Genomic DNA, 27,775 nt, shown 5'->3' with positions numbered 1-27,775 from the left:
GCTCCTCCCCCTGCTCGTGCTCTCTTTCTCATTCTGACAAATAAATAAAACCTTAAAAACAAACAAACAAACAAAAAAGCGTCGCCTTAGTTGTGGATCCTGATATTCAGAGAGGTAGACCGTGCGGCGTCCGCACCCCTCGTCTCTGAGGAGGGTCTGCGCCCAGCCTTAGGTATGTCCCTCCCAGAGTCGGTGTGTGCGCGCACCTGCTGTTCCGTGGTTGCCTGTCGCACTGAGTATGTCTTAGAGAATTTTCTAGACAATCACTCACAGATCAGCTCCCTCTTTCTCGTGACCACATAGTGTTTAAGTAGTTTTTAACTTTTGCAATTTCCGGAGGATGTCGGTTGGGTCAGTTCTTAAATGGAAGTGCTGAATGGAAAGGTACATGGCTTTTGAGCTTTGGTGTGGCAGAAAGGTGGTGCCAGGTTACACGCCCCTGGCCGCCCATGTGCCCCCACGCCCTCGTCAGGGTCCCCCGTGTCATCAGACATTTAATTTCTGCCCAACTGTTGGAGAGCAGTATGGTCTTCATGTTCTCATTGGCACATTTTAAATTTTTTGTTTTTAGAGAGTTCAAACATCTTTCCATGTTTGGCCATGTGTGTTTTTCTCTCGTATCTGCTTTTGTGGCCTTTGCCAGTGGTGCTGGTCTTTGTCTTACTGGGCTTCACGCTGCTCTCCCTGTGAATTGAGGAAGCTAACCCTTGGCACATGCTTTGCATATTTGCTGTCCTGGCTGTTTACCTTGAATCGGCCGGGCTTCATTTTCTACTCATAAGCTTTTCATTTTAATGCAGGAAACACACTCTCCAAGACCATGACCATAGTCATCGTGCTTTATTCTAGAATTTTGATCGTTTTTTTTTTTAAAAAGATTTTATTTATTTATTTGAGAGACAGGGACAGAGAGATAGAGATAACAGAGAACATAAGCGGGGAGAAGCAGAGGGAGAAGCAGACTCCCCGCTGAGCAGGGAGCCCAGTGCGGGGCTCCATCCCAGGACCCTGGGATCATGACCTGAGCCGAAGGCAGACCCTTAACTGACTGAGCCACCCAGGAGCCCCTAGAATTTTGATGGTTTCTTTCTCTACATTAAAATCTGTGATTCACCTAGAATTTGTGTTGATATAAATAAGGTAGGCATTTAGCTTAGTCTTCCCCCAAGTGGCTTGCTGGCTTATTGCCCCGCCACCATGGGCTGAAAATCCCACTTTTCTTTATATTTGTGTGTCTTTTCTTCCTGAGACCGTGTGACCTGAAGCGCCGCCAGGTGGGTCAGCATCTTTCGAGCGTCCCTCGTGCTGTTTCCTGTCACCGAGCCTCGCGCATCAGTCTCCAGGAGTGACTCCCTCTCATCAGCTTTTTTCTCCTTCATACTTTTCTGTACTATCCATATATAAACTTTTTCATAAGAACTTTATTATTACTTCATTTGTATCATTTCTGTAAAAATCTTGTTGGTGATGTAAGTATTATTTTTAGGACCTGTGACGTACACACTGAGGGGAGACCTCTCCTGCTGGGGTCTTCCCCCCTCTGCTCAGGTCTCCCTTTGTTTTCCTGGTGACTCTGTCCTGCCCGTGTGAGAGGCTGGCAGGGCTCATGCTGGCTCTGGGGGTTTGGGGGTAGAAGGGAATTTGTCCAGAGAAACCAATCACAACATACCCTCCAGGATAACAGCCAAGAGGTGAGGATCTGTTTGTATTGGAGGAAGGCCACCAGAGACCTTCCTGGTGTCAGGAATTCACAGCCAAACCCACCACTCCCTTATGGATCACATTGCCTCCCGAGCTCATTTTGGAGAGGGAGAAGTGCCACCCGGAGTCTTGAAAGGCAGAGAACGTGGCACTGAGCTTTGTCCACCCCCTGCTGCCGCCTCATTGCTGTCCTCCCTGCAGCCCTGCTCCCCGCTCGGCCATGCCCTCTGCAAGGGCAGGAGGTGGAGGACCCCGAGAGCAGCCTCTCTGAACAGAACACGTACAGCCCTGGGCCTGCGCTGGCACTGGGAGGGTGCCCCCGTCCCCGCGGCTGGGCCCTCTGTGCCTGCCCCAGCTTCGCCCTGCCCGTGAGTGGCCGCCACGACCGGCCGGGATGCAGAAGGTGGGCGCCCAGGCTGGTGCCTCCAGGCCCTCTTCAGCTCCTCTTAGACTGCAGAAAACCTTCTCTGGACCCTGGGCAGCTCCGGTAAGGGTCAGTGTCTGGTTCTGGGAGCCAGGTTTTTCTACTTTGGGGTTAGAGGCGAAACTACTGCTCTCTCAAGAGATCTCCAGGCCCTTCTCCATGGGAACAGATGTCAGTCTTTGCCTCTTGCAAGAAGTATTTATGCTTCTAGCTTTTACTAAAGAAAAATTAAGCACGTTTAAGTGTCAGGAATAGAGTACAACTGTTAGAGGTCTGTGCCCCAGTTGCCTATGTGACAAGAAGGGCAGATTGAGAACCAGGCTCTCTGCCCGTTGTGGGTGCTGGTGCGTGGGGCCTTTGCCCAGGTCCGCTGGGGCTGGCAGGGCCTCATGCCGAGGATTAGCACGCTTGCGCCCTTGATGAATTCAAAGATCTGAATTTATCTCCACCTCAGAAGTTACGGATCAAATAGAGGAAGTGCTGCAGATCCCCCTGCACGCTTGGTGGAGGGTCCCCGGGGCTGGCTCCGTGTGCCCGAGGCCTCCCGGGAGGGAGCAGGGCAGGACGTGAGCTCTGTGCAGGGGCGCTGTCACGCCAGCATGCTGGTTGGAGCTGGGAGCCACTGGGAGGGGCAGAATCCAGAGGTCTTCGTGTCAGAGTCAGAGGACACAGTGTGGCTCCAGCTTCTCCCCACCTTTCCAGAGTGTTCTCCCCCTTCCCCCGTGCGACTGTCACTCTCCCCAGCCTGGAGTGCCCTCTCCTTGCTGGCTCCAGCCTCGGCTCCTGTGTGGAGCCCTCTGGTACGTGGCCAGCGCCCGATGCCAGTGTCCTCTCATGGACCTGCCTGGTGCTTTTTCCTTCGAAGGGAATAGTAACAGGTAAGCTCTCTGGAGTGCCTCGTGTATGGGTGGTACACCTTTTTTTTTTTTTTTTTAAGATTGTTGAATTTACAAGAGTCTGAGAAAACCATTTTTAAAAACTTTTATTCTCTCTCTTGGTGGATTTCCTGACATGACTGCTAGCCTGCAAACGGTCTTTGTGTTTGATCACCGTGATTTCATGAGCTTGATTATGGGGCTATTTATTTTAGCATCTGTCTTCTTTATACACGAGGAGGGCCACAGTGCAGACTTCCTGCTGGTAGCTTTTTCCTCTCACTTCTTGTCTGCTCACGTCTTGGGTCGTATTGTCTGTGCTGAGAATTGACTCTTGTGGGCTTTGCTCCCAGCCGCCTGCGGCCCGGATTCAAGCTGAACCTTTGCCCCGGTTCCCACACTGAGGTAGAGCCCAGCTGTAGATCCTCCGATCGCTGAGGAGTTGCGGGTGTGGTCCCGTGAGGCTCAGTGAGCCTGGTGCATTCTGACCGAGTCTTGCACAGGCGGTGAGAGGTCAGCAGTCACCTGCTGGGATCTGTTCAGCCCTGCTGTGCATTTGTGTAAAACCCGGTAATGTTGCCTCAGAACAGCCCTGGTTATACACTTAGAGTAGGAGATATTGCGGGACAGGTGAGACCGCTGGTAGGACAGCGCATGGCCAGATGGTAAACCGCACGAGCAGACACAGAGAGGCAGCGCGGATTGAGGTGTTTAGGTGATGGTCAGCTCGTGTAAGCTGGGAGGGGAGGCTGGCCACCGTGGCCCCGGAGTCTTCCTGTGAGCGGTGGCTCTTGAGGGCTGGTGAGGAGGAGCCCCTAAACACAAGAAGGAAGTGAAGAGAGGCTGGGAGTGAGAACTCTGGTGGCGCCAGGGGGACCCTCCCCCGGCGGGCGGGCGGGAGCGGGGTGGCTTACCAGATGGCGGGAGTGTGTCAGGTGGGGACTCGCAGTCTACCCCTCTGTTGAAAGCTGGTTTCCTTTTGCAGCCTAAAACAAAAAGTTCATAAATAATTTTAAGGTTTACTTTCTCATGGACTTGGTATGATTCTTACAGATGAGAACTGCCCCTTTCACACAAAAATAAAATTGTTCACATTAGGGCTGTTTCTTCAAAGACGTAGGCTGGGCCACAGGGTTGGGATATTTGGGTCAGTGTGACGAGGAATCCCCAGGGCATGGGGCCCACGTTAGTGCAGCGAGGGGTGGGCTGGGGCCGCCTTGCAGGGGCGCCACCTCTCAGCAGCTTCCTCGGGACTGAAGACTGGAAGTCAGGGGAGGGTGTGGGGATGTTTGTTTCCTCCTTTGTTGTTTATCTGGAGCAGTGGCAGTTTTGCCTTCCAGGGGACATTTGGCGGTGTCTGGAGACACTTTTGGTTGTCACATCTGGAGGTGAGGTGGTGGGGGCGCTCAGCTCAACGTCCTGCTTTGCCCAGGACGCCCCTGTGACAGAGAGTGACCCACCAGAAGGTCAGCCGTGCTGGGGTCAGAGAGCCCTGATCTGGTGTCATGGTTTCTCTTCTTTCTCCTCCGTGCCTGTTCGGCACTTGCTTTTAGAGCCTTATGTCTCCTCCCTTACTCGTCAGAGGCAGCCGCATGTTCCGATCTAACATGGAACCCACGTCCTGGGGTCTGGGGGGCCAAGTCTGTGTGTCTAATGGTGCCCTTGACTTGTCCCCCGGCCCTCTGAGCTGGGAGTCGCTGCTCTGGGGCTGCAGTGAGGTTTCTTGTCACCGGCCACCTTATGGTATTGTCCCGAGATCAGCCCGCCGAGCTCCTCCTAACCAGAACGTACTGGAATGTGATGTTGCCGCCTCCGGTGACCGAGTGGGAGGCCAGCCCTCTGCTAGAAAGGCCGGAGCACACCTGTGTGGAGACGTGGGGCCGCAGAGCACGGGGCAGCCTGGTCAGCGTCACCGCCTGCTCCTGGGGTGCAGAGCAAGAGGAGGGGGTGGCCAAGTGCCCAGCGTGGTGGAACAGCCTCCCCCCGTGGGCCGGCCCCGGGGCTTATCCACTCAGTACTGAGAGGGCACCTAAAGGAAGGGTTACCACCCTCCCCGTACAGCCGCCATCCGCCGTCTGCTTCCAGGGGTGGAAAAAAGCAAGTGCAGTCTGCGAGCGCCGGTGCACCCCTCCCCCGGGAGGCCGCGTGGGGGGTAGTAGGAGGGGCCGGCTGTGATTGCATTCATGGAAATACGCCTGCGAGGAGCTGAGCTGAGCGGCACAGCCAAGTGTCAGCCGGGCGGCAGCTCCGCGGCCATCTCTGTCCCCGCCAGGCTCGGCGCCCTCTCCGCCCTCAGTTTCCACTTGGCTTGCGTTTCCTCGCTGCCTCCTCTGCCCTGGCTGTGCGGGCACACATGCTGTGCTTGCTCCGTCCCTCCGTCCACCTGGGGCAGTGGGGGCACCCGGGAGCCTGGGACGGTGTGGTCGCAGTGCCAGCCCACCATGGCCTCTGAAGCGGAGAGCTGCCAGCTTCCCAGGCTTTGACGGGGGCGCCGGGACGCTGGGGCTGCAGGAGAGGGGACTCGCCTTGGGTAAGAGGCCGGGTGGATGGCGCGTGGAGAGCATCCTGCAGAGTACGCGGACCCCGCTCTATTATGCTTTGCTGCCAGCCTGTCCTGCCGTGCGCGCCGCCGAGCGGGTGCGCGCAGCCGCTGGCTCTCTGCATGACTGCCTTGTGGTTTTGCGTTCTGCTCTCTCCTCCTAGGGTTTTTCCACTGGCTCCTTGGAGGTAGATGTTCAAATATGCAGTGTGGTTTCTTCTAGGCCTGAGGTTCAGGAACAAGCCGATCACCAATTTTGGTGGCCCTGCTTCAGTGAGGTGAGAAATAGGACAGCAGGAAGCAGAGAGACAGACTCAGGGCGATCCTCTCCCCTCTGGATCCACCCCGTGAGTTTCTGTTTGACTCTGAGTACTTTGGAACCATCCCTGGGTTTGGGTAGCCCTCCTTCCAGCAACACACCCAGAAAAGGAGTTGGAATTGCACATTTCATTTGATCCTAGGGGCCCATTCCCGTGATTAGACGGACCGAAAATGGTTTAGTGTGCCAAAAAATGAAGGGTTTTACGAAGAGCTGGCAAACAAATAGGTTTTAGGAACAGGTGAAGTGAGAGAGAACTGACTTATGTCCCCACCGAGCCCCTGTTCTGGACTGAAAGGGGTGTGGCCGCACAGCTGCGTGGCGGGAGGGTGACTGCAGCTGGGGCGGGGCTGGGGGGTCTGGAGTCCCTTCCCTCAGGAGAAAGGGGGGCAAGCACAGATGACTTGGTCTGTCTGGTGGGGTAGGGAATTCCCAGGCTTTCCCCGAGAGCTGAGCACTCTGCCTCCGTCTCAAGGAGGCCAGGCGAGAAAATGGTTCTCCCCTGTTGAGCTGCTTCCAGCTCTGCTTTCTGTTCCTGTGATCCTTTCAAAAACAGCTTGCAGACAGAGATTGGCAGTCTGAATGCCAGGAAGAATCCTGCTGCAAAACTCCAGCTGGATCAGATCTTACCAGTGCCAGGCTTTAGAAAAGGTGGAGAGGGTTTTTAAACGATTGTTTTCTAGTTTTTACCTTTAATTGAAAGCAGATGTTAATTTTGTTTTTCTAAACCAAACTTTTAGGATAGAGTATTATGACTTCGTTCCTTTTACTACCTTTAAATATGACCTCATTTCCCTTTGGTTGGCTGGTTACTGCTGGAGTTTTAGGATTTATTAGATAAAATGTGTCATTTCCCTTCTGTGTGTAAGGTAAAATGATAGAATACCTTGTTTTTTGTAAAACAGTTTATGGGGCTGTTTGGGGTTTTTTTTTAATAAGGCTTTTATTTTTAAGTAATCTCTATACCCAGCGTAGGGCTCAAACTCACAATCCTGAGATCCCGAGTCGCGCGCCCCACCGACTGAGCCGGCTGGGCATCTGTGGGGCGGTTTCACAGGTGTTCTCTCATTTGAGAAGGGCCGTGATGTTGACAGGCCCATTCCATTTGGGGCAGGGTGAGGTGGTAGTTGGCCCGAGACCCCAGAACTACCTAGGCGAGGAAAGCCCCCAGCAGGTGTCCCCCCCCCTCCCGCCCCCAACCCCAGGTAGCTTCTCCTCTGGACTAAGGAGGCTGGAGCCATTCAGGCAGTGGTTAGATGAGCCGGCTCCAAGACTGAGGGGAGAACAGAGCTTTTCTTAAAGATGCAGAAAATGGTAATAAAATCATTAATGTACCTGTCCTTCCTCCTAAGTAGGAGACTGGGTGGCTTTTGTGTGGAAAGAATTTAAACTGGAAGAGTAAATTTTCGCATTGGCAGTTTGCTAGAAGGAGCCTCTGGCCTTTCTCTGTTGAATATCAGTTATGGGAGCCACATGCTAATTTCACTAGCATTTCACTCTTTCTGGTCCACAGTTTGTAAGCAAATTCCTTTACAATCTAGGCGGGGCGCCTGGGTGGCTCAGTCGGTTGAGCGTCTGACTCTTGGTTTCCGCTCAGGTTGTGATCTCAGGGTCATGAGATCGAGCCCTGCACTCAGCTCAGAATCTGGTTGAGACTGTCCCTCCCTCTGCCGCTCCTTCCACTCTCTCCCCACCTCTCTCTAAAAAATAAATAAATAAATAAATAAATCTTTTAAAAAATAAAATCTCCTAGGCCATAAATTGGTGGTGAGATACTTTATAAGTGTCAGGGGAGACGAGTACAGTAAGCAGAAATCAGGAAGTCAAGATACTGCTATTAACTTTTTGTAGATTTAGTTTATTTTTAGTTATGGTAAAGTACACACAAAATAAAATTTATCATTTTAAGCATACGGTTCAGTGGCGTTGTGGATATTCAGTGTTGTGCAACCAGTCTTCAGAAGTTTCCATCTTGTAAAACAGAAACTCTGTCCCCAGTCAGCACCACCTCCCCAGCTCCCTGCCCCCAACCCCTGGCAGCCTCCATCCTACTCTGTGTCTCTGGATTTGGCTGCTCTGGGGACCTCACAGAAGTGGAATCCTACAGCATGTGGCCTTTTATGACTGGCTGATTTCACTGAGCATGCTGTCCTCAAGCTTCATCCGTGTTGCAGCAGGAGTCAGGCTTTCTTTCCTTCTCAAGGTGGAATAATACTGTATTCAGTTTTAGAAAGGATTGCCATGGTTTTGACTTAGGAGGAAGGAAAAGTCATTGGTTTTCTAAAGTTGGCAGACTTTCTGTAAAGGTCTGACGTGATCACAGGCACTGTTGGTTATGGGCGCCACCAGGTTTCGGGCTTTGGTCCTATCTGTGTGCTCTTGGTTTCCCTCCCTTGCCCTCTGGTCATGCCGGCTGTCCTGAGGCCTGTCTCTGAATTTGAGGCTTTCATTGCAATTCCTTAGTCATTACAGCTGTTTGTTTTCCATATCCCATTGTTGCCCCTTACCTGAGAGATGCAGTGGATGTTGGTTGCGTTCTTATCCCGCAGGTATACCAACGTCAGCTTGGAATGGAGAGTTTTGTGGAAGTTTGCTAAATGTTGGTCTCCAACACCTGAGTTCTTTCTAGTCTCTTGAATCTTTCACATTGTAAGTCACTGGGATTTCCTGGGAGACCAGATGACTCACCCCCATAGGGTGGGGCAGCATGAGGCATCTAACTGGTAGGATCTGCACAAGTACGAGGTTGGTAAATGCAGGCCCTTTGACCTTTAAGTCTCTGGACTTCACCCCCATGAACAGTTTCCCAGATTTGCACTCTTGAGCCCGAAAGCTGTTTGTAAATAGCTGTGTTCTCTCTAGAGCTGGTAGCAGTTTCTAGAGAGGGTATAAGAAAGCATGGTACTTTACTTTGCCACTGCTGCTCCTGTTTTAGCTGGGGCTTACAGTTAGGTGTCTGAGGCTGTGTGTTTTCAGTTTCATAAAACATACACGTCTGTAGAGGGTTTGGACTTGCTTATTCAAGGGGGTACCTCTGGTACCCGTGCTCCGGAGAGCTGGGAGAGTGTCTGGACACTGATGCCCTCCCTGGCCCGGGTGGGAACTTGGACTAGGGTGTTCTCTCCTGTTTACCTTCTCCAGGTGTGGGGGAAAGGAAGGACCTTTCTAGATTCTTGGCCTCACTTCTTAAAACATTTCCCTGCTGTGCTGGTTTAAATTTGGACCCCTCTTATCCACTCAAAGGCAGGGGCTATATATAAGAAGGGCGACGGTTGATGATTATGGTTGGAAAAACAAGGCAAGTGGTGTGTTTTAGAGCTAGGCAGAGGGACCTGGTATTGCTGGATGACCTCTGAGAGTGATGTCTCGGTCCTAAAGCACATCTTTAACATTCCCGGGGATGTAGGACTGAGTGGTCCATTTTGGCAGGCGGCTGCCTGTGTTCCTGCTGAGCAGAAACTGCTCTCAGAAGAACTGCTTTTTCGATTGAACTTCATGGCGGATCGCTGGGCACCTGCTCCTGGCTGCTGAGTGGGGGGGGGAGCGGCCGAAGGGGGAGCAGCTGAGCGGAGCGCGATTGCCGCCATGTGCTTGTTTATGGGAGCTGTCCCTTTAAGACAGTCCTCCTTTGTATGTGCTGGATGGAGCACATTTCAGCTCTGGGCTTCTGCCGACTGGTAAAATCTGCAGAGCAACATTTAAATAAAGAAATAAATGGAAGCTTCCCTTGTGTGGCTTTTCTATTCACAGCTGAGCACAATGGTCCCTTGTCCGCACTCTAATCCCCCCCCCTTGAACTGGAACCCCTGCAAGGGACTGGGGAGGGACTGGACTGGCCCCCTTGCTGGAAGGGGGACACCTTATAAATTAACCTTTGCAGGAGAGAATTCCCGAGGCCTCTAGACCCCCAGGCGCTCTGCTCCCCATCTTTTGTGCTTGGGCTGCTGCCTCCCTGGTTGCCATTCTTTTCGGGAGAAGGGGGCCTAGGCGGCTTCCTGGCACAGAAGCGTGGCTGCAGCGCGTGGCAGCCGGGGGAGGGGGGAGTTGTTTGTTTCTCTGCCATCTGGCCCATCAGCCGAGCTTCTCCAGTTTAACCCTCATGGCTTCGAGCGAAAGCCACGGCACTAGTACGTGCCCTTCCTGGGGCCCAGGCTGCTTTCCAGGCACGCGGGGAGTGGGGGGGTGCGCGCAGCTGTGCCTTCCCTTCCTGCCCCGGCCGCGGCCTGCCCGATCCTGGGATCCTGGGGGTCGCTCACCCCTCTCCCTCTCCAGCCACGGTTTTGATTCTTTCTGCTGTTAAGTGAAGTGAAGCATTTTCTCCATGGCATTTACTTTCCTCCTGGGCAGTGCGAGTGAGGGCTTGAAGTGACGAGGTGACCTTACCTCCATGAGTTTAAGCGCGGGAGGTATGTGTGTTAGGGTGCTGGATTTTTCCTGGTCTCAGGGAAGAACTCTAGAAAGATGAGATGGAAACCTGCCCTTCTTTAAAAGAAGTTCTCAGATGGTTTGCTGAACCCTAAGGCAAGCAGCGCCCTGATTTAAGGTGGCTAAGGGTGGAATGCAGCGGGGGTTTAGAGATGCTGTGGTTAATGTCAGGAGACCGCATCGAAGCCTTTGTGAATACACGTCTTGTTTATTCTCACTGCAAATTAGCCAGCCGCTGCCCCCTTCTGACCACCAGGACGTAGAAGGCCTGTCTTTTCTAGGAACCACAGATGAACATTTTTATTTTTCATTTTAGAAGTGCAGTACTACTGGCACGTGGATGGCTCAGGGCCTGATCCTGGCGTCCTGGGCTCCCTGCTTCTCCCTCTCCCTCTGCCCGGCCCCACCTCAGGCTCTCTTGTGCGCACTCTCTGTCTTTCAAATAAATAAATAAAATCTTTTTTAAAAATGCAGTAGTACCTACGTGTATTTTTTTTAAAGCAAGTATTCAAAGGACCCATCTCTCTATTCCCAGACCCATTCCCCAGAAGCAACCGCTAGTAATTAACTTTTTCTGGCTTTTATCTTCTGGTAGATGCTGCCAAGTGCATATTAACATTCTCATCCCACTGATGATTTTATCAAGTTGGAGATGGTCTCTTGACCTCTTCCATGTCACGTCATTCTCCTCTTCACACTCTCGCTGTCCATTTTTGATGGTTTATCAGTTTTTTGTTCCTTTGTTTTCACTTTCGGAACTTCCATACACATATTTACAACTTCGTTTTCTTGTTCGTTGATCTTTTACCTCTGTCCCTGCTTTTGTAAGCAGGTGCCGTGGGGACACCCCCCACCCCCCCGCCTTTCTGTTTGCTCCCTGGCTCTGGCCTTCACCATCGGTAAGGCGTGATTGAGAGTAGCCTTCATGCTGCACCTGCAGGTTGACTCTAGAAGTTGACAAGCGTGCGCAGCACCCACAGGATGTCCTTGCTGCTCAGCCTGGAGCTCTCTCGGGAGCCGTTCCCAGCACTGACCAGTGCACTCTGCTCTCTCGCCTCCCCCGAACGCTGCCGGCTGTGGCTGGCTCATGATGCCCTTCAGTTGTTGCTCTGTTTGCAGTGATCCTCTTTACTCTGTCGAGAGAAGGCCCCGGGGTGCCTCCGCATATTATAAATACTTCCCCGTTGTCTTCCCATTCCTTCTCTGGGATGAGCTGCTTGCGGGCGGCCGGGCGGCTTCCTGTCCACGCGCAAGAGCGTGTGTGCTCTCCTCCGGCTCCCGAGGCTGCTCCTTCCCCGTCCTTGTGCGCGCATCTTCCTGCTCCTGAACGAGCTAAACTTTGAGTCCTCCCGTGCCTGCAGTGATTCTGTTTTGTCCTCCACAGTGACTGCGAATTAATTCTAGGGTCGAAGTCATTTTTATTTAGACCCTCGAAAGCCCCTCCTCTGTCTCCCAGTCCACTGTTACACCGCCGCCTCCTTTCTCTTCCTGCTCATGGAGGCTTTAGGATCATCTTGAATCCTCCAACTTCTGAGTTTTTACGATGGCTGTTTTCCTGAGTGAGTCCATTTCTGCTTCTGTCTTCAGGCCTTTTTTGCTCTTTATTCTGCAGGTGCCCCACCTTTATCTTTTAACCCCTTTTTGATAGGGGGAGGCTGAGGGACAAAAATAGGCTTAATTTCCAGGAGTGTATTGTTTAACTGTCCCTTTTCCAGAGTGTTCTGTTCTTTCGAAGTTTTCTTTTGTTCTGCTCCAGGGTGGGTTTTCTGTTCCCTGCCTTGCTGGTTCTCATCTGGCCTGTAGGTTCTGCCATCTCTGTGGGTGTAAGAAAGACGCAGTGGACAGTAGGTTAAATGGGAGCTCCGTGTGTGGGGCGGGCCTCGTGTGTAGCGAGGCTCTGCTTTCGTCTGGCTGGGTGTGAACCGACTTTGCTGTAAGGGCAGTACCAGGTCTCCCGGCTCGGCTGCCCGCTCAGTTGTTTTGTTAGGCCGAGGGCACAGACATTCACAGCCTGTGCTGTGTCAGGCACTGTGCCGGGCTCTGCAGACACGGCCGTGATGGGCACCCCAGGGCCCTGCGCCCGCAGAGTTTGCCTTCCAGAAGGAGGAGTTGGCACTCTGCTCTCTCTGTCCCAGAAGTTAGTTGAAATCTCTTCTGCCAGTGGGTCCTCTCCCTGGACTTTTCGATGTTGTAGGTTTATAGCTTTTAAAAAGTTCCTTTACTGTTTCTAAAATAGTATCTTGGCAGGTAGAGGATCGGCTGCAGTTCTGAATTTGTAACACAGAAACTAGATTGTGACCTTCTCGAAGAATGGTCATGTGTGAATGCTAACCCGGACTGGGTGGGTGCTGAGGTTCTCAAAAGAAAGCAACCACAGAGATTTCCCAATCTGGAATGAGAAACATTGGTTTCTCGGGGCACACAGCAAGTCTTGAGATATAAATTTTCTACATGCTGGGTCTGTTTTTCATCACCCTCATTCCGAGGGCCTTAGTCTCGCCTCCGCTTGGGTAGGGACGCGTTGATCTGGTTAAGCTTCACAAGCACAGCCTGGTTATTCTCCCCCATGGAACAGCTATTAAAAATGAACTTTTGCCTCAAATTTTCAAAACCATGTTATGTTAGAATGAATATTTGTCTCCTAGAACCTGAGGAAATTATTTCTTAAAGGGATCTTCTAGTCTTCATGGACTAGAAAATCTGCTCTGTGAAATCCAGAAAAACTGGAATAAACTCCTTTAAGTGTGTGTGCTTTTCTCAAGAATGGAGTCTGTGTTGTTTCTCAGAGTGGCGTTCGCTCTAACTAGAGCTGACTTGTCACTGGCCCAGTGGTTCAGGCAGCCCTGGTGAGCGTTCCCTCGGAGTTCCCAGGGATGCGGCGAGGTCACTCTCAGAAGGTGACCTGGGCTGGCTTTCCGTCGTCCGCCGGAACCCTCCAGCCTCTGATGATGGTGCTTCCCTACTGTAGGACTCAGAGCCTTAGTTAGGCTGGGACATTTCACAGCCACTGGGAAGAAAACGAAGGGTAAAATTATAGAAAATGTCAGGGGCTGTCACATGAAGAAGGTACGTTTCTGGTACTGTTGTATATGGAGAAGATCGGGTCGTGATAGCAAATGCATTTTTTAGTGCATCTTGGGGAAGTTTAAAAGACAGTTTTCTAGAGAAGGGTCAGGGGAACGCTGGGTAAAAAAAAGAAAAGTTAGGGGCACCTGGGTGGCTTAGTCGGTTGAGTGTCCAACTCTTGGTCTCGGCTCAGGTCTGGATCTCAGGGTTGTGGCTTCCAGCCCTGCATTGGGCTCCATGCTGGGGGTGCAGCCTACTTAAAAAAAAAAAGCCAGCTTATCTAATGGAGGTGATTTACCTGTGCTGTGGACATCATTGTCTGTTGTTTCTACCCTGTTGTTGTCTTCCATGATTTTTATGAAATATTTGGCGAAAGTAACTGGTTTCTGAATGCAGTAAAGTCTCAGTGTCACAGAAAGAGAGTTGTGGGTCCTGCGCTTTCAAGCAGAGCTGTTGTTCAGGTCCATGCTGTCCAGTAGAAATGTAGTCTGAGCCACAAAATGCAGCGTTACTTTCTCGTAGCCCACGTGAGATCAATTAAAATAGTATATTTTATTTATCAAGTAATGAGTTCAATGTGTAATCAATATAAAGTATTATTAAGGAGATATTTTACCTTTTCGTATAAAGTCTGGCGTGTATTTTATACATATAGTCCACCTCAGTCTGGCTTAGTCACGTTTCAGGTGCTTAGTGGCCACCGTATCACACGGTGCGGTTCTAACTCACGCGGGCCCCTGCCGAGTCTAGAAGCATCCTTGTGCTGCCCCTTCCGTCCGGCCAGACCGGTGCCTTTTGCTTTTGCTTTTGCCCAGAAGGAAACAGGAGCCAACAGTTTGCAGCTCCCGTGAAGCCCCAGGCGGGCTCTGAGGCACCTTCTCTGGTGGACCCCGACCGTTCGGCAGCCCGCGGTGGTGTGTGCCTGCTTTACCGCCGATGACACGGGGCCCGGACGGGCTGACGTGTGTAAGGCGCCCCTACGTGGGGTGTGGCAGGTTGGAGCCAGGATGTGAGCCCGGGTTTTCCGGACGCGAGTGCTTGTGTTCCCCTCTGACCGCGTGGCTTTGCCCAGCACGTTCAGAAGGGTCCTCTGAGGGGGCTGTTGTCCCAAGCCCCTGTTCCTGTAGGTGAGGAGGTGCAGCCTCGGAGGGGGACGTGTCTCGTGGGAGCTCAGTGACTCTGTTCTCAAGATGAGAGCTCATGAAAGCATAGTCAGAAGCGTGTAAAGCAGAGAGCAGAGTCTCCATAACCCAGTCCCCAGAGCTGAGCGCTCAGTTGGGGTATATCCTTCTAGATTTTTTTCTCTGTACGTGTCTAGTCTGTCCCCTCCCCCTCCAGAAATGGCACAAAAGTGTTCACGTTGTTTTGCAAGTACCACCCCCTCCCCACTTCAGGGAGTCGTGGAAGTGGTTCCGGTCAGGGGCGGGGGTCCAGTGAGGGGGCTGAGGCCGCGAGACACGGGCTCACCGGGGGCCTGAAGTGTCCCCGCTGTCAGGGCTGAAGATGGCCGGGGCTCGGCTGACAGTGCCCTCTTATCCCTGGCCAGCCTCATCTGACCTCAGGCTGCCTTTTCTCTCGTTTCCATGGCAAGTGCTCCTTCAGCGAGCTTTTCTCTGTGAGCAGGGTGCTTTCTTCCTTTGGTGAAGCTGAGGGAGAATGGGGGCCAGAGCTGTCCCCATTTCCAAAATGGGCTTCTGCTTTCTTCCATGGCATCCTTGTCCTTTTGTGATCTCTGGAGTCTGTTTATTTTTGGTGAGATAAAGCTTTCTTAGTAACTTTTCCCTCCTTTCTTGTAGTTCCCAGTGACCTGACTGTAGAGGAGCGTCAGGAACTGGAGAACATCCGGCGGAGAAAGCAGGAGCTCCTGGCCGACATTCAGGTAGGAGGTCACAGCGGTGACGCGTGCGGTGTGACAGGTGTCCTGTTCTACAAAGAGTCTCCTCGTGACATCTTCTGAGTTGAGCCCAGCCCAGCTCTGAGCAGGGTGTACTTCCTGACAGTCACCTTGGTTTCACTGGTGGGAAGAGGGAAGCTGAGGTTAGCTGGTTTGTGAAGCCCTCACCCAGCTGGTCACTTGTCAGAACGAGGTGACCCTAGGCCCGCTGACTCCCAAGCGGGCTTCTCACTGCCGAGTGGGGCATGGGTGAGGGCTCAGGTGCTTGGAACGCGGACTTCGGGTTAAGCTAGACCCACGTCCGGTCCTGGCTCTGCCTCTTCCCAGAGGAGCGATCTCAGATAAAAGGATTCTTTGAACTTCAGCTTCTTCAGCTGTGAGATAAGAATGAAAGCACCTGTTGATAGGTTGCTGTCAGGGTTAAATGAGGCCCTGTTCCTACGAGATGCTTCACCAGCGAGTGCTGTTTCATCAGTGTTTCTAAGATCCTTTGCGGAACTGCAAAGCCTTGTAGGACATAAGTCATAGAAGCCATTGGTTGGATTATTTTACCCTTGGGGCAGCAGATGTTATTCTTGTAGAATTCTTCGTAAAACATTTGGGAGCTTGGGGGTGGGGAGGGGAGGGAGGGGACATACCCTGGAACCCCAAAGCTGCAGAGTGTGGAAAGACTTGCTCCAGTATTGGCTTCAGTATAATTTGATCATTTGCACTAATTCTTTGATTCCTATTTCACTGGTAAATGCTAGGAAATCTTAGCAGTTCTTCACTCAAACCCCCTTCACAGGGACTGTCCATTCGGAGGGTCTGCCACACCTGTGTGGTGGGGGAGGCAGGAGCTTGGGTTGGATGTTCCCGATGCCCGCCGCTGGGGGGCAGTGTTGGCCCAGCCCAAGCGCCTCTGGCCTGGCGGGCTGGGTGTGTGGGTCATTCATCCCGACTCTTCAATCACACTCGCTTCGCAGGCTGCCGAGATGCTCTGACCGACCGATCGAGGCAGCCACCTTTCAGTGGGAAAATACGTATTTTACATAGTGTCTGTGATTATAAGCTTCCCTAGACAGTAAACTCCTTGAAGTCAGGAGCTATCTTTTTCACCTGTGGATTCCCTGGAACGTGTACTATCTGGTAGGAGCCCAATAAATATTTGTCGAATAAATGAATTTTCCGAACGTTAAAGATTTTTTTTTTCTGATTTGTCTTATTTTATTTGATTTTGGTTTATTTTATCTTGTTTTTGGATAGAGGGAGTTATGGGAGCTGTTAGAGGGGCTCCTCTCCCTTGCTTCGGTCCCTCCTGGTAATTCTGGACTGTCTTGTTTTGTAGAGGCTCAAGGATGAGATAGCAGAGGTGGCTAATGAAATTGAAAACCTCGGGTCCACAGAGGAAAGGTGAGTCCGTCCAGCCGGCTGCTGGGTGGTGCGGCTGCGACCTCGCCGAGCACCGGCCTGTGCTTGCGGCCTGTGAACGGAGGGAGCACTTTCTGTCCTCGGTCCCTAGCAAGCACACACGTCACCATGTTTTCTGTCCTCCCCCCTTCAGTGCAGGGGCTCCAGCAGGTGAGGGCCTCTCACGTTATTGCAGATGTTGAACCAGAGAACTCCGAAGGCCCCCCAAACCTGAAACAGCCCTTAAATGACTGTGTGAACTGGTGTTTCTTCCCTCTGCTATCCACTGTGTTTGCGTTGTAGTTCGTGCTTTTCCTTCGTGTCAAGGAAGAGCTTAATGCTGCTCGCACCAGTTTGGAAGGCTGGAGCGCCCAGCTGTGTCTGGGTGCCACTGGGGGCTCGCTCATACCTCCCCGACGCTTGGGAGCAGAGCATGGACTTGGCATTATAGTGCAACGTGACGGGGACTGTTCGCAGGGTACCGCCATGAAGCATCAGCGACCTCCAGAGTTTAGTTTTGAATGGGGTTCCCAGACCGTTTTCTAAGTACTTAATGCACTAACTGGGCTGTTTCTAACTCACTGCATGTCTGTATTTTTCTAAGCCTAAGTCCCCAGTCTGGCTTCCTAAGACCATTTGAGTTTGTTATTTTAAGTGGGTGTGGGCGGTGCCATTAGAGATTAGTGAAGCCGCGCCGTCTACCGAAAATGGCCAGCTCATCACTTCCAGGCTTTCTATTGTCAGTTTGGGATTATAGCTTTCTTAACTTTACACTTAAAAAAATTGTAGCTTTAAAGCAATGGTTACATTGGAGTTTATCAGAATTTAAAACTTCTGCTCTTAAAGATACTATGAAAAGAAACAGGTGAGCCACAGACAAGGAGAAGCATTTGCAGTAGTGTGTCTGAAAAAGGGCTGGTATCCAGAATATCTAGGTAAAGAGCACATGCAACTCGGTGATAAGAAGACAGCCCAGAACTAAGAGTGGGCCTGGGGTCCGTGGTGTCGGTGAGCCGGCGTCCTTCTCGTCATGTGCCGGCAGCACTTACAACCTTCTCGAGTTGCGTAGCCCCACCTGCAGGCCACTGGCATGCTGGCTGGCGGGCACAGGGAGGGCAGCCTGTCGCTCACGCAGCACACCCTCGCTGGGTGCTAAAAGTGTTCTAAACCCGGTCATGGTGATGGCTGCACAACTTCGTAAGCTTACTAAAAATCGTTCAGATGTACCATTAAAATGGGTCTATTGTGTGATACGTACATGATACCTGGATAAAGTTTTTAAAAAAATCATGTTAAAAGAAAAGCCCTGGGGTAGAAGGAACAAATGGATGTGGGGCTGGGGTTAGGATTTCAGCTGACCTTCCACACGTAGGCTAAGTATTCCCGCGCTCTCCTGATAGTGCTTTCGAGACCCCCTACAAGTCAGTGGGTGCAGGTGGGAATGACATTCGTCTCTCCCAGCCTCCCGACTGCCTGGAGGACTGACATGGCTGTGTTGGTTGCTTTTCAGGAAAAACATGCAGAGGAACAAACAGGTAGCCATGGGCAGGAAGAAGTTTAACATGGACCCTAAAAAGGTGAGCAAGAGGGTGCTGCCGGAGCCCTCGGCTCTAAGATGGGGTGGCTGCGGGCTCAGCTAGAGCCCGGTGCTGTCCGTCACAGCTCCAGCCCTTCCGTAGAGCACACGTCCCATTGTCACGTCCTCAGCCCCGGCTCCCCAGCTGGGACTCCCCTGACCCTGCATGTCCGTCGCCAAGTATTTATTAGATACTCCTGTGTGTCTAGATTCCCACACCCGTCCTTCCTCTGCCCTTTCCCCTCCTTCCTAGAGGTTTCCAGGGTGAGTGTCAATGGCATCCTTGTTGTGTCTTCTAGGGGATACAGTTCTTAATAGAGAATGACCTGCTGAAGAATACTTGTGAGGACATTGCCCAGTTCTTGTACAAAGGGGAAGGCCTCAACAAAACCGCCATTGGTGACTACCTGGGGGAGAGGTAAGGCCTAGGGGGACGCTGGTGGCAAAGCGGCTTGGTCAGGAGTGCCAGCATGCTCCCCGTCCCTGAAGAGAGCTCTGTCCTGAAGCGGCTGAGTGCAGGGGAACAGTGGCTGGTGTTACGGAGGCATGGGGACAGAGGGACGTGGGCTTCTTCCTCACTGGGTGTGGAGGCGGCGGGACCGCGGGACTCAGCGGGGAAAGATCCTGGCTGGGGCTGGACGGCTTGGATTCTCAGGCTCGGCGTCTGACTTCTGCTCCCCTCCCCCATCTTTTGTTTTTCCTGCTAGAGACGAGTTTAATATCCAGGTTCTTCATGCATTTGTGGAGTTACATGAGTTCACTGACCTTAACCTTGTCCAGGCGCTACGGTGAGTGCGTTTGGGGAGGGCACCCTGGAAGGTGGGAGAGGCCAGTCTCTGAGGCTGCGTCTGTCCTGTGTGGCGTTTTGGTGAAAGGATATTTTGGGGGCTCTGCTGGACATCCTGAAGAGCCTGTGACCAAGAGGGTTGGATGGTTAAAGAGAACAGAATGACACCGCGTCCTGAAGGCAAATTTTGCAAAACTCTTCTTCATGTATTTCATTTGGGAAAGTTCATTGGGAAATTGGTGAATGTTTACATTTTGAAATTTTTTCTAATTTTCAGTTTAGAAGGCCCTTTAATCCCCTGCCCTAGAATAGGAAGTCAGTAGCTGTTCACTTCATCTCAGAAGGAGAGTAAATTTTCATTTTTTATTAAATCTTTTTTTTTAAAGATTTATTTATTTGAGAGAGAGAGTGCACACTCATGCACACACACGTGCAGAGGCAGGGGAGGGGCGGTGGGAGCGGGAATGAGAATCCCAAGCAGACTCTGCACTGAGCTGGAGCCCTGGGTGGGACTCCATCTTGTGACCCGTGCGCCAAAACCAAGATGCCCAACTGACTGAACCATCCAGGTGCCCCCATTTTACTAAATCTTTTGAGACACTGCTCCTCGGTGACCTCGCTACTAGGGGTGTCAACAGCATCAGCTTTTGTGTTGCTGTTTGGGTAGATGGAAGTAAAGCACAGTGAGACCTACTGGCCATGGGTCTCTCTTTGACTTAAAGGGATCAGTTGTGAATATTCTGATAGAAAAATTTTCTCTTTTTCTGCCACCTGATCTTGTTTTCCGGAGATGGGAGCTCATTAACCTGAGCACTATTTCTATTTCAGTCTTGTGTATTCATCTGAGGAGGAGAACCATTCTCTTATACAGGAAAATCTTAATTTTTCATGTTTTCTTAAATACTTTACCTTTGACTAAGAGAACCGTGATGTAGAGCTATAAGCTTGCACCTGCTCAGAGCTGCGGGAGAAGAAGCCCCATGCCAGTGGGTCCCCTTTTGCCCTTTTGTATTAAAATCCATGGAAGCATAGCACCCGTTCCCGGAGAAGTGAGCGGTGCCTTCAAGCCCCAGCCCCATGACACACCTGTCCTCCCCACTTAGGCAGTTCCTGTGGAGCTTCCGGCTGCCGGGGGAGGCCCAGAAGATTGACCGGATGATGGAGGCGTTTGCCCAGCGCTATTGCCAGTGTAATATTGGGGTGTTCCAGTCCACAGGTAGGGCAGCCGCATGCCCCGCTGACGGCCGGCCTTTCACACGAGTCTTTCTAGGCACTAGGTAGTTTCCAAGACAACAGGGCCTAGGTTCATGCCAAGAACATTGAGTTAAATGGTAGCTATGGTAGTAAAAAGTTGGGAATGTTCCAGAAGTCCAGGGAGTAGGAATAAGGGGGTGGGAATGTAAGTTGGAGTAGCTGAGACATAGGCAATGTGCACCTATTAAAAGTCATGTTCTTCGTCTCTGTGGCTCACTTGTCTTGTAAGTGGAAGTTTGGTAAGTACAGCTTAGGAAGTGCAGTCAGTAATACTGTAATCATGCTGCGTGGTGACGGGTGGTGAGCACATTTACAGTGGGGAGCGCGGAGTGACCTACAATATTCTTGAGTCTACGTGCACGCGCACACACTTGTGTGTTTGCCATACTCCAATTTTATGAAAGAATTTAAAAAATAAAAATTATGTGTTTAAAAAGAGGCTTTATTGACATGGGAAAAATGCTGATAAGGTCATCAGAAAAGCAGGATTCAAAAATGTGTATCTGTTTTGATTCCAATTTTGTTAAGAATATGCATCTGTGAGCTACATTTGTGATGTGCCGCACATTTGTGTAATAAAGCAAAGTAAGTTGTTACCAGGTAGTGGGATTATAGGTATTTTGTATTTTCTATTTTATACATTGTGTTGTTTTTCAGATTGAGGTGTGGGTGTATGTGGTCTCCTTTTGCAATCTGAAATATAATCAGCCTTAAGTCTTGAACACTTGATGCACTTCTTTGTGCCTTGCTCTTTTTAGTTTGCAGTATATAGCTTTCATTTGGAGGGCATCCAGACCTGTGGATTTGTCTCCTTCTTTTGAGAGCATGGCTTTTCGTCTTGATTTCATCAGATGTTTCTTGGTCCTTCCGGGGGGATGTTTCTGATCCTCTTTCTGCTTTTCTCTTTAGACACTTGTTACGTCCTCTCGTTTGCCATCATCATGTTGAACACCAGCCTGCACAACCCCAATGTCAAAGATAAGCCCACTGTGGAGAGGTTCATCGCCATGAATCGCGGCATCAACGATGGGGGAGACCTGCCCGAGGAGCTGCTCCGGGTGAGCTCGCTCTAAGCCAGGAGATGGTAAACTCGGGACAGGAGAGACACATATGCTCCACCGAGTGTCTGCTCATAAAACTCATTTAATTGTGTGACTTCCATTAAGAAATGGGTAGTGAGGCCCAGCGAGGCAATCAGGAGGGGAAAGTGGCTTATAAGTCTGAAACTAAAAGCATGAGTGCAAGTCAGGCTGCTTTCTTTTCTTTCTTAATTATCCATTAGGTGCCTTATTTATTTTGTCTCTGAGAGCTGCCTGAAGGCAGAACTGGTCATGTTCTTCTGTTCCCGGTGCCTCACAAACGCATGGCACGTAACCGTTGCTTATTGAATGAATGAGGAGAAAGCGGGGGGAGAAGAGATATTTCTAGAACCAGAGACATGCAATGTCATCTTTTATCCCAGAATCTGTATGAGAGCATAAAAAACGAACCCTTTAAAATCCCAGAAGATGATGGGAATGACCTCACTCACACTTTCTTCAACCCAGACCGGGAAGGCTGGCTATTGAAACTTGGTAAGTAACGCACTCTGGGTTAGGGCTCCTGGCACAGAAACTGAGAAAGAAAGGATGTGTGCGTGCGCTCGCACGTACATGCACTGTGGGAGAGCGGGGGTTGGTTACAGGAGGCACTATGGAGAGACTTCGGTATGAACTGCTAGCGTTCTGACGAGATCCATCTCCGGAGAGGAAATGAATGCACAGTCAGTGCCCCTTGGGATATAGAGATGGTGATGGGTACAGATTCACTCTGCATAAACACTGCTCCCAGGGGTTTGCGCTCCACATTTTTACTCTGGAATTGATTGGCCAGGTTTTGTTTCAAGGCAGTTCCCGGAGAACCTGGTCCCTTTCCTTTCTCTGCCCTCTTCGTCCCGGGGAGGGCGGCCAGCCGTGTCCATCTCTCTACTTCCCATCACACAGATTTGTATCTGGTGCTCCCGCCTCCCGCACCCCAGTGCATCATCACTTCCTGCTGCATCTGGCTCCCCACAGGCAGAATGCATGGCAAACCTGAGCCCTTGGCTGCAATGCGACCCACAGCGCTCTTACTCATTCTTGGGCAGTGGTCCCCCCCCCGCCCCCCCAACCTCCTTTCCAATCCAGATCAGCCACTTTAATAATTTTGTTTATTCAGAAAAAATTTTTAAAAATATTCCTCTTCCCTCGGCCAAAAGTGAGGTTATGTTGCTGAGATTTGTGGTCATGCCTGGAGGTGATAGAGTAACCAAGAGGAAAAGTAGGGTTTTCGTGACATTTGTGCCCGGATGTGATTATTTCATTAATTGTTCCAGAACACTGAGAGAGCCCCTGGACATAATGAGCACTTTCTTGGCCCTGAGAGGATGCATTCCTCTGTTTTCTTCGGCCTCGGCCTTTGATGCGTGGGGCTTCCCTCATCACCAGGAGGTGCTCATTAGAACGACCCCCCTCTACCATTTCGGTTACTAGGCCTGGTGAAATTAGAAGTCATTCCTCTCTTGGCGATGACTGAAACCTCTGGGAAGTGCTCAAGTGGAGTCTGTTTTAATTTCTGATGAGTTCAGGTAGCAGTAGGATTTATATGTCCTTTAAAAAGCATATCCCAAGTCCTCGTGTTTCTATATAATGACTTAATTCATGAATTCTCCTTAAAGCCCCACTTCCCCAATGGGAGTTTTGACTTAGCTCTTGAGTTGGTCAACGTTTCTCAGGCCTTTAAGCCAGTAGAATCCTTGAAGTGAAGGTTCTAAAGTTGTTAACCCCAGAGCCAGCCAGCCTGCCCCGCACCTTTCCTGCCAGGTGGATCGAGCTGAAAGCAAAACCACTGGAAATTTAAAAAGTACATCCAAGTTTAGATTTACTTCCCCTCCAGTGAAATTTGTTTAAATGCTAATGCTGAATGTTAGCTTTGACAGCCCAGATGCTAAAATTAGAACAGTACAGAGATTATCTTGGCTCTCGTACCAGGATGACATGTAAATTCATGAGGCATCCCATATTTTTAAAAGGAAAAAAAAATTAACAAAATGTGGGACTTGTTTTTAGGTCATTGCATTACCTTTTCTAAAGCTCCTCCAAACCCCTAACTCTTCATACTGTGTTTTCATCGTAGCCACTTAGGATCACCCCTGTGTACTTACGTGCTGTAGAAGGCAGGCTTCCGGCCATCTGCAGTTGTGTGTGTATGTCCGTGTATGCATATAGCCGTAAGAATGTGTATTCTTGTGTGCACACATATGTACGTATGTATTCATGGGAATATGTGTGTGCATTCTTACACACACCTTAAAAACTGACAGCCATCTGCAGAAAGACATTAAATTTTCCCCCAAATTTTCCTCTCTTAGCTCTGGATTCTGGATAGACCAATAAACATTAGCTTTGTGAGCATGGATCTGCAGCATATTTGGGGCCAGGTTTTCGGGAGTGCCGCAGAGCCCGCCTTCACCGGGTGGTGTGTGGCAGGTGAAACGGGCTCCCCCATTCACATGCCATACAGTGGCGTTCGCCCCGCTTAGTGATTTTATGTTTGGCTTCCCCAGGGCAGATGTGAATGACTAATACATTGCACTTTAAGATTAAGGAGTTTGGTTTAATTTCTTTGTTTTAATTTTCTTTTCTCCCTCATTTGTATGTTTCCATGATTTTGGCTCTCCTTTTCCTTGCCCCAAACTCCAGGAGGTATGTAATCCCCCCAACCTGCTCGCTCGCTCTGCCAAGGCCACTGTACTTGCTGCAGCATTTTCTTATTTTGTTATTTTTGGTTATTTTGTTTTTTAATTGCTGGTGGTAGTGTTACTGCTGCTTCTAACTTATCGTACAGTCCCTAGGGAACTGGTCAGGCTCAGGGGTCCATGTTTTCCCTTTAGGACTAGTGCGTAGTGCATCAGACAGCTAGGCACCAGGCCGTGGGGTAATTTAAACTTCACTGAATGCGGTAACGCAAGAAAACATACTAAGAGTGGGTTTATAAAAACAGAGAAAGTATTCACTGAATTTTCTCTTGGAAAGATTGGCCAGGCATAATCTGTGTGTGTTGCATTCAAATTGACCACACCTGTGAATTACAGTAATTTCTGAAGAGGAGGAAGAGAAGGAGGGTCTGACTTCCCAGCGCCACGTGCTTCTAATATGCCCTGATCAGAAAGCACGCCAGGACAAGAAGTAAATGGGACAGCTTGGGACCTTTGCCTTTGCATGAAGCGGGGAAGTGGCATCTCCTAAACTCAAAGGATGCCAAGTTTGGGAGGAAAAAAAAAGACAAAGACCAAAAGCCCGCCCCGGAAGTCCTAGGTATTAGGGGAGGGCGTTACGACCTCAGCTCCGTATTCCATGTTCTGTTTTGTTTTTCTCCCTCCTCTTTTTCAGTGAATATTGTTAAAAACCCAAAATTGGCCTCTTAGTTATGTTGTTGGTATCTCCTGTCCATTTGCTGATTTGGGGGTTATGTGTTCCTGGAGGAGGAGCTCCTCAGGCGTGTGCTGCTGCGTTACCTGAGCAGAGAGCTGCACGCAGAGAAGAGCCCCAGTGCCCACAGTCGTTAGCACATTCTGGGGACTTGGCGGTGCCAGGGAAGTCGGCGCCTGGCCTTCGCATCGGGGGGGGGAGGTGTCCTGTGAGTTCCACAGGGACTGTCCTAGGTGCGCGCATTGGTCTGTCTGCTTGTTTCATGTCTGTTTCTTTCAACATGGAAATGCTCCCCCCGGACCGCCGTTCTCACGGCAGAGGTCCCTGTAACACAGCCAGCTGTCAGCGGGAGTCATCAAGCTTTCGTAATCAGGGAGGGGATCTTTCCAGCTTTGCTTTTCCTCCGAGATTTCCTTCCACCTTCTTCTTTTTCGCATCTGACCCCTCCTCCATGACCTCCTAAGCCCTGAGGGCCCCCGGGTGGTCCTGTGGGGGGGAGCGCATGGGAGTCAGCATGGGTTGAGGTGTCCTGTGTACCGAGCCCTGTGTGGGGATGAAGGCCCAAGAGGTAGAAGAGCTGATTTCTCAAGGCTCTGAAGTGGGGGTGGGGGGGGTTCCTTTTTATAACATATTGGCTCCGGTTCTAAATATATTCCTTGTCTTCTTTTTCTTCCTCATTTGTTTTGATCCTGCCCAGCCTTTCCCATTTTCTACATGCATGTCATATTTCCATCTGTGGTTTTTTTCTTAATTCATGCCCTAGGGCCTTAGGGACCAGAGGCACATGCTCACATAAACCGGCAAATTGCTGCTGGTGGGGGGCAGTCCTAGCACAGGGCCCCTGCGGGTGGGCAGCGTGTGCGTGCTGGCGGCAAAGGCCTCTGTACCCTGGGTCTGTGCCATTCATGGTCGATCACTTAGCCTCCCCGAGACTTCAGGCCTCCACGCAGAGCCATAAAAGGGAGTGGAAAGCCCAACGGCCTTCTGCTCGATGCCGGGACCAGTGCTGGGTGCGCCCTCTCTGTAATGTTACGTGCAGCGCTCCAGCCATGGCGTCCCGTCAGGAGACCCGGGGTGAGCACATGGCAGCACGCCCGTGCTCTCGGCTCCGCTGCCTGTGCTGAGGGACGAGGGAGGAAGCATGACTACGGTCATACCAGCTCTGCACCCCATGGTGGAGATCGGACAAGTGATAATCCCTGGAGGTTAAGTCTTAGCAAGAAGAGCATATACTGTCGAGGCAGTAAGAAGTGCGTACAGAATGGCATGCATATCACAACACGGGAAGGCCTTTGCATGACTTCTGTGTGGTTCATGTTCGGAAAGCTGCCCCTTGCCCCGATGTAAACAGACGAAGACAGGGTTCGGCTCACGGCCGTGCAGGGGGCAGGAGGAGGCTTCACGGAAACAGCCCACAGCCAAGCCTCCCTCCCCGGTGTCCTTCTGAGCATAGCCTCACGGCCCCAGCGTTGCTGCTTCACCAGGGAGGTGGTGGGGCCCTTTGGGGCTCACAGCCACCACCATCCGTGCTCCTTAGGCCCGCGACCCCTCCCCTAGCTCATCATGTTCAGAGCTCAGGTGAGAAGTCCAGGCTTGGAAAGCCTCCTGAGCGCTTCTTCTGCTCACTGGTGGGTTCCTCCCCGATGCAGGAACTCCGCCTTGTCTCATCCAGGACTCTGGGGAAACTTCATTTGTAGGACACTGGCCCAGGGTCTGAAAGCCAGTATAGAAATTCACTATAATCAGGAAGGTGGGGTAGAGGGGGAAACCACAGGGATTTGGGTTCCACGTTCCGGGAAAACTCTAGATTTGATTGTGAAGGGGTTAACATGTCTGATGAACCCCTGCATATGTATGTGCCCTGGGCTGGGCGCCCTCACAGTGCCCTGGGACCGGGGCTGCCCGTCTCCCCTTTTTCTTCCATTGGCCCATTTCCACCACACCCAACGGCTGCTGGCACCGCTCCAGCCCAGTCAGATGTGCATTGCGTGTCCTCATTGCCCGGGGTGCCCTCCCCTGCGCCATGCTCTCATCCCACTGTCCTGAGTTCATCTCCAGGTGCCACCTGACTTGCTTGCTCTGCTTGTACCACAGACTTTCACTCTGTGAAAGGTGCTTCTGTTTTGGCTCTGTGTCTTGTTACCGATGCAAACTTTGCCATGGTCTCAGTGTTCTCTGGGTGCCCTGCCCCTCGCTTCCTCCTCCCTCGTGCTCTCTGAGGGGGTTCTGTGTCGCGGAGCTGCACGGAGCGGTCGGCTCCTGTCCGACGTGCGTCTCTGTTTGCTCCGCAGGCGGCAGGGTGAAGACTTGGAAGAGACGCTGGTTCATCCTGACTGACAACTGCCTGTACTACTTTGAATACACCACGGTGAGCATCTGCTGGCCCACCGTGGGGCTGAGGGCGGGCCAGGCCTCCGTGTCTGCACGACTCCAGTCAGACGTGCTTAGAGGAGGCCCTGGGGAGGGCTGGGAGGAGACTTGAGGTGAACAGGAAGAGCTAGGCCGGCCCCAGAGTCGGGGGCCCTGGAGATGATGTGGGCGTCCTGCCAAAGGCGTGGTGGCTGGCGGCCGCCATCCAGCTCTGGACCGGGGCAAGAGAAGCCTGGCCAGGAGAAGGCAGCAGCCCGGCATTACACACGGCATTAGAGATGGGGTTTAGAGCCGAGCTGGAAAGAGTGAACGTGGGTCAGGTGCCAAGAAAGAGTCTGTGACCCCTTGAAAGGGGGATGAAAATCACCATGTGGAGCATTCAGGTTTTCTGGATTCGGGAGAAGCAGCCCAGGGGTGAAAGACGTAATAGAGGAGAAGGAAGTTAAGTGAAATGGAGGAAGTTGGGAATTACCTGGAGTTTGAAGTTTTCTTCAACCATGGAAGTTCTGTTGGTTTTCAGCGGGAATGGAGTCACGACACAGATAGGTGTTACATGTAAGTCTCTTTCATAATAAGCGCCTGTGAGAATAAAACTGATAAGTAAGACCTTTATCGAAGCTCCCTCTGGTGCAGCGCCCAGCAAGCCTGGCCGGCCGGGCTCACCCTGGCTGCCCACCTGTCACTTGATCCTTTCTCGCGTCTCCGTTC

The 27,775-nt window shown here is 51.3% G+C and overlaps 1 protein-coding gene and 1 non-coding gene across 4 annotated transcripts in view; both read left to right on the top strand.

Moving 5' to 3' along the window:
- The window catches only part of CYTH1 (cytohesin 1), a 78,556-nt gene that overhangs the window by 42,362 nt on the left and 8,419 nt on the right, over positions 1-27,775 (top strand). The window contains exons 1-10 of one of the 3 annotated variants that reach the window (XM_032429405.1): positions 5,215-5,530; positions 15,146-15,228; positions 16,571-16,635; positions 18,143-18,209; positions 18,508-18,626; positions 18,916-18,996; positions 20,099-20,211; positions 21,159-21,307; positions 21,712-21,824; positions 26,987-27,065. In XM_032429405.1, coding sequence (XP_032285296.1) covers positions 18,150-18,209; positions 18,508-18,626; positions 18,916-18,996; positions 20,099-20,211; positions 21,159-21,307; positions 21,712-21,824; positions 26,987-27,065 — 714 coding nt within the window. In that variant the 5' untranslated portion in view covers positions 5,215-5,530; positions 15,146-15,228; positions 16,571-16,635; positions 18,143-18,149. Of the gene's footprint in view, positions 1-5,214; positions 5,531-15,145; positions 15,229-16,570; positions 16,636-18,142; positions 18,210-18,507; positions 18,627-18,915; positions 18,997-20,098; positions 20,212-21,158; positions 21,308-21,711; positions 21,825-26,986; positions 27,066-27,775 lie in introns of those variants that run through there. The other 2 variants (XM_032429404.1, XM_032429403.1) reach the window with 2 other exon arrangements.
- On the top strand, positions 23,194-23,293 carry LOC116648164. The gene has a single exon (XR_004302450.1). It is a non-coding gene; the product is annotated as a U6 spliceosomal RNA (small nuclear RNA).

This window comes from Phoca vitulina, unplaced genomic scaffold (assembly GCF_004348235.1).
Source record: "Phoca vitulina isolate PV1807 unplaced genomic scaffold, GSC_HSeal_1.0 scaffold41, whole genome shotgun sequence".
Taxonomy (NCBI): Eukaryota; Metazoa; Chordata; class Mammalia; order Carnivora; family Phocidae; genus Phoca; species Phoca vitulina.
Note: the sequence above shows the minus strand (reverse complement) of the source record. Positions and strands in the feature narration are given on the sequence as shown.